General features: G+C 41.2%; 1 protein-coding gene across 4 annotated transcripts in view; it reads right to left on the bottom strand.

Moving 5' to 3' along the window:
- LOC116328810 (melanopsin-A-like) overlaps positions 1–12,755 on the bottom strand; it is an 82,020-nt gene that overhangs the window by 24,159 nt on the left and 45,106 nt on the right. For all 4 annotated transcript variants that reach the window (XM_039616354.1, XM_039616351.1, XM_039616352.1 and 1 more), the window contains one exon: positions 7,723–7,926. In XM_039616354.1, the coding sequence (XP_039472288.1) occupies positions 7,723–7,926 (204 nt within the window). The remainder of the gene's footprint in view (positions 1–7,722; positions 7,927–12,755) is intronic.

Genomic DNA, 12,755 nt, shown 5'->3' with positions numbered 1-12,755 from the left:
GCTACAGTTGAGAGTAGAAGAGGACAAGCATACTGCAAAAGAAAGCCGAATGAAGAAACATTTTGCTGCCACCAGACCAAAAGTAGCCTCTCACTCTATTGCTGCAAATGCTGACTTTCCTGCGCTCACCATGCAAAGCGATCTCACTGAAATGCGAACACAAATAACTGCGCTGCAGAGTGAATTGACAAGATTGAAACCCCAGAAAGTAGACCCACCAGTAGATGCTCAAAAGATCTGGTCACAGAACTAAAGGCACAAATCAGTCAGCTTCAAAGCCATCTCGCAACATTAACCCCGAACCCTCCTAGGAAAAAGTCTGACCCTCCAAAAGCTAATGCTAAGACCAACTCCAAAGTACCAGAACAAACCCCTTGACATCCCAAGCTGCAAAGAGTAGGCCCAAGCCTGGATACTGTTTCAGTGCGGCGAAGACGGCCATATTGCCTCTGTGTGCCCAAATGACCCAAACCCGTCTTTAGTCACTGACAAAAGGAAACAGTTGAAAGAAAAACAGTTACTGTGGGATAGACAAAACAAGCAAACACAGCCTTTAAACTAAAGGGAGCCCTCATTTGCGGGACAAATGGGTGCTACGGATAAAACCAGTCCCACCGAACCCTCACATAAGCCCAAAAACGATTCTCAAACAGTAAATCAGCCACTGTGAAACTACCCAAAGGTCTAATTGGAGCTAAGTACACTGCTCAAGTAAAATCAATGATCAAGCTTGCAACTGCCTTCTTGATACCGGATCGCAAGTGACCACAGTGTCCCGGTCGTTTCTACGAAAAGAATCTTGCAGACCTTGAAATCCATCCAATACAGGACCTGCTAGAAGTCGAAGCTGCAAATGGTCAGAATGTCCCATATTCAGGCTATATTTGTGTCGACATTACCTTTCCAAAGAGCTGTTTTGGTACTGAACTTACCGTGTCCTCTCTTGCATTAATTGTTCCAGACACACGCTCTAGTGTTCAGTCTTCTCTCTTAATTGGCACTAACACTCTTGACCTTGTCTTTGAAAGCCTCTCCTTGGCTGATACAGACCTCAGTATCCTGCCTTATGGTTATAGAGTAGTACTGAGCGTGTTACAACAAAGACACAAGCAAAAGAGGACGACAGCCTTGGTCTTGTCACTCTGTCAGGGAAGGAGCCTGAAGTCATTCCTGCAGGCCAAAGTCGAGTCTTAGAGGGTTTGGTGCACGCAAAAACTGAACACTCAGGCAGGTGGGTAGTGGTCGAGACCCCCTCTACATCCTCCTTACCAGGTGGTGTCTTGGTCACCAACTGTCTACTTACCCTTGCTGAGAAACCCTCACAAAAGCTTCCAGTGGTCCTGCGAAATGAAAGTAAGCATGACATAGTTATCCCTGCGAAAAGTGTCATTGCTGAAATGCATGCTATTCAAGAGATCATACCAAACAGTCAGACCACAGAGCAGTCTAAACAGACTCCCAGCTCAAACCCTGCTGAGCTTAACCTTAACTTTGCTGATTCTCCAGTCCCTGCTGAATGGAAAGAACGAATCACACAAAAGTTAAGTGCTATGTCGGAGGTTTTCGCACTACACGATACAGACTTTGGTTGCACTAACAAAGTAAAGCACCAAATCAAACTGAGCGATGAAACCCCTTTAAACACAGACCTCGCCCGCACGACCACAAGATCTTGATGCCGTGACGGAGGCATTTGCTGGAGCTAAGCGATGCAGGTGTCATTCGTGAATCCGAGTCGCCATTTTCCTCACCGATAGTGGTGGTAAGGAAGAAAAACGGAGACGTAAGACTTTGTGTAGATTACCGCAAGTTGAATCTGAACACCATCAAAGACGCCACGGCGCTTCCTAATTTGGAAGAAGCGTTCTCCGCCTTGACAGGATCGAAGTGGTTCTCGGTCCTTGACCTCAAAAGCGGGTACTACCAGATCGAGGTCGATGAGGCAGATAAGCACAAAACAGCCTTCGTATGTCCGATGGGGTTCTTCGAGTTCAACCGGATGCCCCAAGGAATAACAAACGCTCCCAGCACATTTCAAAGGCTGATGGAGAAATGTATGGGCGACATCAACCTTAAGGAAGTCCTGGTCTACCTAGACGACCTTATAGTTTACTCGAAACCCTCGAACAACACGAGACCCGCCTTCTCCACGTGCTTAATCGTCTCAAAGAATACGGTCTGAAGCTATCGCCTGAAAAATGTATGTTTTTTCAGACGTCAGTTCGGTACTTAGGGCACATTGTCTCCCAAAACGGTGTAGAAACAGACCCGAAAAAGTAGCAGCATTAAAAACATGGCCAAGTCCCAAGAACTTGAAAGAACTCCGCTCCTTCTTAGGGTTTATGGGTATTATAGGCGGTTTATTAAGGACTTTTCTAAGATCGTAAAACCCTTACCAACCTAACTGCCGGATACCCCCCTCTGCGGAAAAGCAATAGCTCTAAGTCCAACCACGTCCAATACTTTCAGCCAAAAGCTCCTTTCGGAGAGAGATGGACAGAGAGTTGTCAGAAAGCGTTTGAGACGATTATAGACAAACTGACTTCTGCCCCAGTTTTTTAGGCTTTGCCAACCCCAAGTTGCCTTACGACATTACACACACAGATGCAAGCACAACTGGGTTAGGGGCAGCTCTCTATCAAGAGCAGGAGGGAGAGTTGCAGTAATTGCATACGCAAGTAGAGGACTATCGAAAAGCGAAAGCCGTTATCCTGCTCATAAACTTGAGTTTCTTGCCCTCAAATGGGCTGTAACGGAAAAGTTTTGCGATTACTTATATGGCAGTCCTTTCACAGTAATAACTGACAGTAACCCTCTAACTTACATTTTGACCACCGCTAAGTTAGATGCGACGAGCTATCGCTGGTTGTCCGCCCTGTCCTCTTTTGAGTTCCAGCTTAGGTACAGAGCAGGAAAACAAAACATAGACGCAGATGGCCTGTCTCGTCGTCCGCATCTCGAGCCATTAAATGACCTTGTCTCCCTGAAGGAACAGGAGCGGATCCGTCAGTTTGTGCAACACCACTTGCCTGGCACCGATCCTTTCACTCACGTTCCCACTCAAGCTGTCAGTGCAATCTGTGAGAAACATCTAGTCCTCCAGTCTCTTGACACAGACCATGCTCGCCTGCCCACTCGTGACATCTCTGTCTATGTCCGTTGATGCTGTTCCCGACAGTTTCGACCAGTGTGATGCTTTTCCTGTCATTCCAAGCTTGTCAGAAGAAGAGTTAAGACAAAGTCAAAGAAACGATCCTGCTATCAATGAAATCATACACCAGCTTGAAACAGGTGAAACATCTCCTCCTACTGTACGCAACGAGATCCCACAACTTAGCATCCTTCTGCGTGAGCTAAACAAACTTGAGTTGCAGAATGGGATTTTGTACAGAAAAAGGCAAGTAGATGAAGACGCCCAGTACCAGCTGGTTCTTCCTGAAAGTCTAAGACCTATGGTGTTCAAAAGCCTTCACGATGACATGGGTCATTTTGGTCTTGACCGGACTCTTGATTTAGCCAGAACCAGATTTTTCTGGCCAAAAATGGCCTCAGACATAGAGCAAAAGATCAAAAGCTGCAGCAGGTGTGTTTGCAGAAAGACCCTGCCAGAGAGGGCGGCGCCCCTAGTAAACATTCAAGTCACCAGACCTCTAGAGTTGGTGTGTATTGATTTCTTGACAATTGAACCAGATCGCAGCAACACTAAAGATGTCTTAGTTATTACAGATTTCTTTACGAAGTATGCTGTAGCAATGACAACTCCCAACCAAAAGGCTAAAACTGTAGCCAAGGCTCTGTGGGAAAACTTTATAATCCACTACGGTTTTCCCGAGAAGTTGCATAGCGATCAGGGAGCAGACTTTGAGTCAAAAACGATCAAAGAGTTATGCGACCTAGCCGGGATTCAAAAAGTCAGAACTTCACCCTACCATCCCAGGGGAAACCCTGTGGAGAGGTTTAATAGAACCCTGCTAAACATGTTGGGTACACTCAAAGACGAAGACAAGAAACATTGGCGTGACTTTGTTAAGCCTCTTGTGCATGCGTATAACTGCACCAAACATGAAAGTACAGGATTTACGCGCATGACGAGTTAATGTTTGGCAGGCAGCCTAGGTTACCCATTGATCTTGCCTTCAATGTCCCCTGAACCATCGCCAGCAGCAATCTCACTCACAGTATGTTAAAGCCCTCAAATCTCACCTTCAGGAGAGCTACCAACTGGCTACCAAAAATGTCAGCAAAGTTGCTGAACGTAACAAAACCAGATATGACAAACATGTAACTGAATCTGTCCTAGGTGTTGGAGATCGCGTGCTTGTAAGGAATGTTCGGATTAGGGGAAAAAACAAATTGGCTGATAGGTGGGAGTCCATCGTCCACGTGGTTGTAAGTCAAAAAGACAACCTCCCAGTATACACAGTCAAACCTGAGTATCACCATGGTCCCACTAGAACTCTCCACAGAGACCTTTTGTTACCTTGTGGGTTTTTGCCATCTGCCCCTGAAAATCCTCCAGCAGTCCAAGTAAAGCCTCATCGGCCAAGCACACGTCAACACCCAACAACTGATCCTGATGAACCTGAACTTGAATACCACTCTGAGGAGGATAACTACCCTCTGTATTACCCTCCACCTCCTCCCAAGGAGATCTCAAGGTCGATTGAGGAATACAAAGTAGTCTTTCCTCCCAAGGCTAAGTCAAACCATGCTAATGAGCAACCCAAATCAGACAATTCTCAAGTCTCAGAACATGTGACAGTGCCTGATATTGCTCAAGAGCACCTGGACATGACGGAAACTGTACACTTACCTGATTGTGGAGACCTACCGGATATGGAAAACTTACCTGAAAATGACAAAATACCTGAAATGGAGAAACCACCTGAAATGGAAAACGTGCCTGAACCTGCAAAGGAAAGAGCTCAAATGACTCAACAGAATGAAATGGACAATGTATCGGACTCAACGAAAACTAATGATGAGGAAGCAACTCAAACTCAGGTGAATGGACCTGAACCTGTAAACAATGAAAATGAAAGAAATGACCCTGAAGCAGAGCAATTGGTCAGAAGATCATCCCGAGAGAGAACAAAGCCCAAGCACTTAACATACCCTCAATTAGGAAACCCTCTTGTTGGCATAGTTCAGTCTTTGTTCCAAAGCTTAAGTGAAGCTGTCACAGGCTCTATTGAAATCCATGATATCCAGGTAGTCTGATCTATGCATTATGCAAAGGGGCTTGCATACATTTAAGAGGGGAGGGTGTAACCCTGGTTAACAGTTGTCAATAGATAAAAGCCTGTTAGTAAAAACAGTCATAAGAAATATATTACTGGTGATAAATAGTTGTCAATAAATAGAACATAATGGTTAAGGAAATTCATTAAAAACATCAGCAATGATATAATTCATGGTATAGGATTTCATTTGTGTTTAAACATATGTTAAAAGGTTAAAAAACTTGCTAATTCATGGTGTTTTTATGTTAATTCAGGTAAAATGGCTAAAATATGTGTTCAGACTCTTATTGTGAAAGGGTACGCTGCAGCGTGACTCCTGTGATAGCCACACCCAAGCGGGTTGTTCCTTCTTTTTGAAGCTGGAGAGGGAGAAATGCAGACAGTTCTTGCGGAGCTGCTGCCTAAACGAGTGAAAAAAATATTAAAAAACAAGCCAGAAGTCTACATAAAGCCATTGTTGTACTCTGGAGAATATATTTTTGTTTTTCCGACCTGTCTTTGCCTTGGTGACGTTGTGAACGTAACCGAACGGGACTTGGTGAGTTCAGAAATTGTATTTTATTTCATGCAAGAAATGTTTTGTTGTATTATATTGCTCATTTCATGCAAATGGAAAGTCAAGGTAGCAGATTTATGCTGTTTTATGTTAAAAACGGTGGATTGGTGCTTGACCAACACACAGGCTGCAGTTCAAAGGCCTTTGACGGTGTTTCAGCACGCCATATTGGCGTCACCTCATTTACGGCTAAATAAGCTGGAAAAAACGGACTTTTACTGTTATTTAAGGGCTACCCGTGTGTTATTTTCAAATGTTTATGCATATTGCTTTGTTGTTATGGTAGGCCATTAAGGTTTGGATCGGGAAATGCCGAGCTAGAATCGAGTTTGATCCGCTGAGCGAGAAACAAGATGGCGAGCCACCCAGGGACCCATTGAACTGTACCGAGCAGGAAAAGGAAACTGCCCCCTGCTGGACGTTGAACTCTTTCACTAAAAAAACTGGTAGGATTAATCCATACACCTCTGCAAAAGAACAGTGGACTTTCAAAGCACTGGATAATCATTCAGAGCAATTCCAGGATTTATAGTTAAAGGACACAGAGACAATTTTCTTTTGTTTATTTGTTTGTTTAGGGATTTGTTCAGCCTTTTGCTGAATTGTTTTCAGTTTTTACATGTTTTGTAACTTATTTTGGACAACCAATTTTAATGCTGTAATGGTGTTAATGGAAATGTAAATAATTTTGTTGGGTTAAAACAAAATAAGGAATGGTTGAAATTTAAAGGTTGAACTTAGACCAAGATTAAATTAAATCTTGGGCTTAAAAGAACTAAGCTTGATTTAAATAACACAGTGTTAATTCAAATAGGTCAAAGGATAAACTTGAACTTAGAACTTGAAATGAATAAAACAATAACCTAGGTTGAAAATAACATCCTTTTAAAGCCAAATAAAAGGTTTTGAAATAAATAGGATAAATTAACAGAAATTACTGAACTAAAAGGGAAAGAAAATATCTTGTTTCCTTAAAGGTGTGTTGAATGTTTTATATAATGTTTGTCAACTGTCTATTATCTCTGTCTTTTCCAAAATAACAAGCCGGCAATTTAAACGTATTTTCTGGTCTGTGGTCTTTATTACATCCTACACTCATTACTACTCTAGTAGTCGAACCTAACTGGTCCTAGTATACTGTAACGACTCCAGAAGTGTTACACTAATATGAGAGAGATGGCTCAAACACGGCTCTGTGGTGGTACACACAGCTTTGCAGACCATTGTCTACATGTGTAGTTGTTTACTCTCACCAGGTGGCAGTCACACAAACAACCATACTTCTGCTTGGGATGTTGTTGGGCCTAGTCAGAGAAGTTATATGCAAAGAGCTAAAATAGTGAAACAGCGTGCTAAAAACAGTGGAAAGTGTCCACCATCTGTGCTTCTCATGTTGAACTTTTTGTCTTAGATTTTTTTTTTCATTCTTCTCTTGTTTGTATTGAACTCCGCTGTCGCTCCTTTTTCTTGTTATTGTCCACTTTTCAACCAGTCAGCGCTTAACCTTCACATAGCTTAATCAATGTTAAGGTGTCAGGTCCTTGGAGGACTGCACACAAGCATATTTGCATTGGTAGCATACCCCTTTGTGTGTACTCTCCAAATGCTAGTACCTACACAAACAGATGCAAATGTGGTACCATAAAACGTGTAAGTCTGCAGAGCCTCAATAAACACTGTTCCACTATCATATCCATCAAGTGTTTTAATGATTCACGTGAAATGTTCATTTTTTTCCATGCTGAAAAGCCAAACCAAGATCTCTTTGAAATAATGTCGCACTTTTCATCAGGAAATAGAAACGCTGCCATTAGTTAGATCAGTTAGAAATAAGTACCTAGACAGAGATTCAAAAACTATATCGCTATATCACACTGATAATCATTATTAAATGTCCAGGTCACTGAATAAAATTGTACTCACTCCAGCCAAAGAAGGGCGGCAGACTCCAGCCCATTGAATAGAGCCAGGCAACAGCCACAGTGGTGAATGCTTTCTTACGAGACATCACCCCGAGGGAAGCCAGAGGCCTGGTGATCACTACGTACCGGTCCACTGCAATCACCATCAGTGTCATCATACTGCAGATACCGAAGAGAGCTCCACAGAAGGCGTACAGCTCACAACCTGGGTAGGCGATGTGAACAGAGAGTAAGAAGAAATGCTCACGTTGATACTGATCACATCTGAATGAACAATGACAAATAATTGTAGTAAAAACTACACTGATGGCAAACAAAGTGGTTAACTCTCTAACTCTAGTTAGGTTTAGCTTTCTATTCCTAAGGGGAACTTTTTTGCTGGCTGACCATTTGAGATCTATGCTTCATAGTCTATACAACTGGACTGTAAGAAATTCTTAGAGTCAAGTGACAAAAACTGCATTCTTCCAATAACCACTTGAGGCTTGCTCCCTGTTGAAATTCCCAGCTATTAATAATCCAAAAAGCATGGTACAAGTAGGAAAAGAGCTAAAAGCTCTGCAACTTCATAACATGTAAAGTGTTCAATTCCTTTTTTATGTATGTATAGCACCAATTTGCAACAAAAGTTCCTTCACAGTGCTTTATCTTATATAGACCCTATAGAGAACCCTAGAAGAACTTGGCAACAGTGGGAAGAAAGAACTTCCACATCTGAGTGAATGCCTTTATAACTCATGAGTTTAAACTGTGTTAAGTCTCCAAGTTATCAACCCAGCCATGAGGGCTGCAAACAGATGTGCTCCTCGTGACGGTCTCAAGGCAGAATAAATGGAGAGAGTTGCATCAGGAAGAACATTTGGTATAAAATCATTGCCAAATCAAAAATAGGCATTATCATCCAGGCATTATTGTGTTAACAATGACCGACACCAGTGCTGTTGACCAGCAAGGTGCTTGTTGTAACTAGGATACTGCTGAGTAAAGAGAAAGAGGAGACAGCGTGTTTGAAGGCAGGCTGGAGGAAAAAAGGAAGAGCACAGGGAAGGTTTATGGATGCAGTGAAGGAGGACATGCAGAGTGTATGAAGGAATAGGGTGAGATGGAGGCAGGTGATTGACTGGTGACGGAGCAGGTGAAAGATGAAGAATAAGGTCTTAGGGGTCGCTATGACTAACAAGTGTATACCAACACAAGCACCAATAGGTAGTAAGGGAACTTCACAAACCAGTGGTTAACATCATGGTGGCTATTTCCATCTTTTATGTACAGTTTATTGTCAGCGTTAACATGAACTTCATTGACATATTTTTTTATCCTTTTTTACAACTATCTTGCTAAAAAAAGCCCCAAAACAGTTTATTTAAATAATTTGATTGGCACTCAATTTCACGCTACATTTCGAAGTATAATGAGATAAATGAGATATGAAATGCTGGAAAAGAGCTCTAGGTTAGCGATTACAGTTAACATCATTTGCAGACAAGTGTATGTGATGGATTAGAAATTAGAGAAAATGTGAGGGAAATAGAAAGCAGGGAGTGTGAAATCTAATGTTTATATAATGAAGAATGTGTAATAATATTTTAACATACTCTGTCTTTTTTTAGAGAGACACGTTGTTGGCATATTTCCATTTAATGTATCCATGAGGAAATCTAATAGATACACTTGTGGAAATATATTCATGCAGATAGACACGCATGACAAACGACAAGCAGTCACTCATCATTTCATCAGCTGTTTTTCCTCCAGGCTGTAGTTTTGTAATTACCATTGACCTGTCGCACGTCATATAATCACAACACCAAGTCAGTGCTTCCAACAAACTCTGCAGTGTGTTGGCTTTGTGATGAAACTCAAACAAATGCAGGCGATTAAGGTAGTTTAATATAGTGTACATCAACACATCTGTGTGTGTGCGTGTGTGCAAAAGCCAAAGTTACTGAAGCTAATAAATTCCAGACTAGTTCACAATAAACAGCAGATGTTTCTGAAGAAGAACAATATTTTTAAGTCCTGTGGCATTTGCTGTAACAACAATGCTCAGAGCACGGTGAAGTCCAAATGCTTTATAAGTGGGGAAAAAATTAATGACATTGTTTTTATGCAAAATGTGAAGATATGCAATAAAAACAGACATTTAAATCTAAAAATAAATAATAAAAATTGTCATTTGCATATGGTAGATAAGGTAAAGTTAAACTACAACTTCCAGTGAGTATCCAGAAGAAGAAAAAGTATGGCGTGTGAAAGCATCAGATTCGTTAGAACCGAGGTGGACAAATAAATACATTCAACAATTTTAAATGCTGAATAATCTATGATTTCTAAAATGTTTTGCAGTGTTTGGAATTAGGCTGGAGCTCATTTAATAATGGCATTTTGTGATACTTAATCTTTATCCATTTTCTTTGCCGCTTCACCAAATAATGTTGCAGGTGTGCGGTAGCCAATCCCTGCTGATACTGGGCGATAGCCAAGGAACACCCATCAGTCAATCATAAGGCTTACACAGAGAGAGAGAGACGACAATTCACTCTAACAACCAGCCAGCAGTCCATCAAATGTAAAACCTGCTTGCTTTGAATTTCACTTAATTTGTTCTTCTTGTTTTCATTTGATTTTTTCCCCCCTAGCAGCTTATTTTATATCACAGAATACTCAAATCAAAAAATACCATCAGTTAGGTTTTTATATTTCTCATATTTGAGACCCTGAATTCATTCATTCGTTCATAAAGACATGCCACACACCAGTAAAAGCTATTAGATTGATAACAAGAAACGGAAAAGCCTTGATAGCTGTATGGGATCAGTCTTTGTGAAGCAGTTTTAAACTTCAGGTGATAGCTACATAGCCCTAAACTATAGCTACTGTACACCCACACTTGTGGGTAAATGTGTTAAAAATACCACCCAGTTTGAATGTTATCGATCTATTGACTGACACAAGTAGGTGGTCTCCTACAATCTTGTGAAAAACCAAGAACACCCCATGATTTAGCTGAAACACCTTTAACAGCAATAACTTGAAGTGATTGTTTTCTGTATGACTTTATTAATCTCTCACATCGCTGGTAAGGAATTTTAGCTCATTTGTTTTCATGGGGTTTGCATTTGTCTTTGCACATCTCTCTTAAAGTTCTGCCACAACACTTCAGCCTGGTTAGTGGTGCTGACTGTTAACTGTTATGACCAAACATATTTACTTTGGTATCATCTGTCCAAACAACATTGAAGACTTGTGGTTTGCTTAGTGGCAAACACTCAGCATGTTATCATGTGCAAGAAATTAAATGTCCTATTGTTTCTAACATTTTGAATGTTGCATTTGAAAGCTTGTCAAAGAATGTGTGTCAAATATAAACCTACTGGAATAATATGGGTAACTTCAACCTGCTGTGGTCTTCTAGTAAATTAAATCAAATCTATGTGACATCATTTCATCAGTGGGAGAGTGCCTCACAGCAAGGAGGTCCAGCAGCTGGCTGGGGTCACATTATCCATGGGCCTGTGTGGGTTCCTCCTGCTTGTTAGGCACATTGGTTACTCAATGTCTGTCTCTCTATCTTAGATCTATCTTAGTGATAGACTAGTGAGCTGTTCAGGGAGTACCCTGCCTCTCAGCCTAGGATGGGCAGGGTACCACATTGCTAACCTGACAAGCGGTTAAGAAAATGAATTAATAGATGACATCATTTCATTGTATATAATTGTTGCCTGAACTGGTCACTAAAGTTTATTCTTTGGGGAAAATCAATGTCCCTGCAATAGACAGACTGACAGATCATCCACACTGTTAGACTTTTCATCGCCACTTTACGGTAACATACTGGCGTCACTGTTGCCAGCGTCATACCGTGACGCCGTGTTACGGTAGCTTACCGTTCTGCAGGATGATACCGTTTTTTGCTGGTGTGGTATAATACTCTTGGACAAATTATGGTAACGCACCGAAGCTTTTTACGGTATCTCACTGGCGTCACTGTCGCCAGTGAGATACCGTTATGTCGTTATGTCGTAAATTACGTCAACAAAGTAACATCATACTGTGATTAAGAAATTGGTATACTACCGTTTATTCACGGTATGTCACTGTAAGCCCGCTGCAAGGTAATAAACTGCAATATATTAACCAGTAACTTACCGTTATCACGCATCATCAGTACCAAAAATATTCATCTCTGCTAGAGGATACCGTTCCCAACAGGCGGTCATTTACTGTTTAACAGGTCGTAATTTACCGTAATTTCAGTTAACAGTAACATACTGTAAGAGACTGGAGGGTTCCAAAAAACTGGATGGATGGATGGATGGATAGATAGACACACACACAAAATATAATTCATGTGCTTTACACCACTTTTTATTTCAGTTCTGATTTTCCTCTGCAGAAATACACATTTCCAAAATCAAAAACTGAAAAGAACTGAAAACATATTTTGATTGAGGAAGCACTTGTTTTACTAAACCATGTAATCCATTATTTTCTCAGATGGTTGTACAAACAATAACGATATTATGTCATATCCATATCATGGCAGACAACATATGCTCAAGTGTTGGGTTTTCTTAGTTATATTTTGTAGGGTCTTAAACCTACAATGTGAAGTGCCTTGGCATTCATTTTGTTGGCACCATACAAATAAACTGAATTGTAATGAATATAATATCAAGCCCCACACTTCTGCCTTTATATACACTTTGTCCAAAATACTGGCTCACACCACCAAATCAATGCACAAAGCAGGGTCCACAAGGACATGGATGAGCGTGTGTGGTGTGAAGGAACTTGACTGACCTGCACTGAACCCTGATCTTGCTTTGTGGACTGAGTTCATTGATTTGTAGGGTGAGCCAATACATGTGACAATTAAAGTGTAAGTAGCTGCAATAATTTTTAACAAACGGGTAAAAGAAGGAAAAAAATCAACACTGTTGCACTCAAAAAACCTGTTGGACAGAGACAGCGTCTTGCAAGATGGCAAGAGAGCTTGTCTTCATTGTTGCTCATCTTGTGTAAATGTCCAGA

Source organism: Oreochromis aureus, linkage group 8, assembly GCF_013358895.1.
Source record: "Oreochromis aureus strain Israel breed Guangdong linkage group 8, ZZ_aureus, whole genome shotgun sequence".
NCBI lineage: Eukaryota > Metazoa > Chordata > Actinopteri > Cichliformes > Cichlidae > Oreochromis > Oreochromis aureus.
This window is presented reverse-complemented; position numbering and strand designations above follow the sequence as displayed.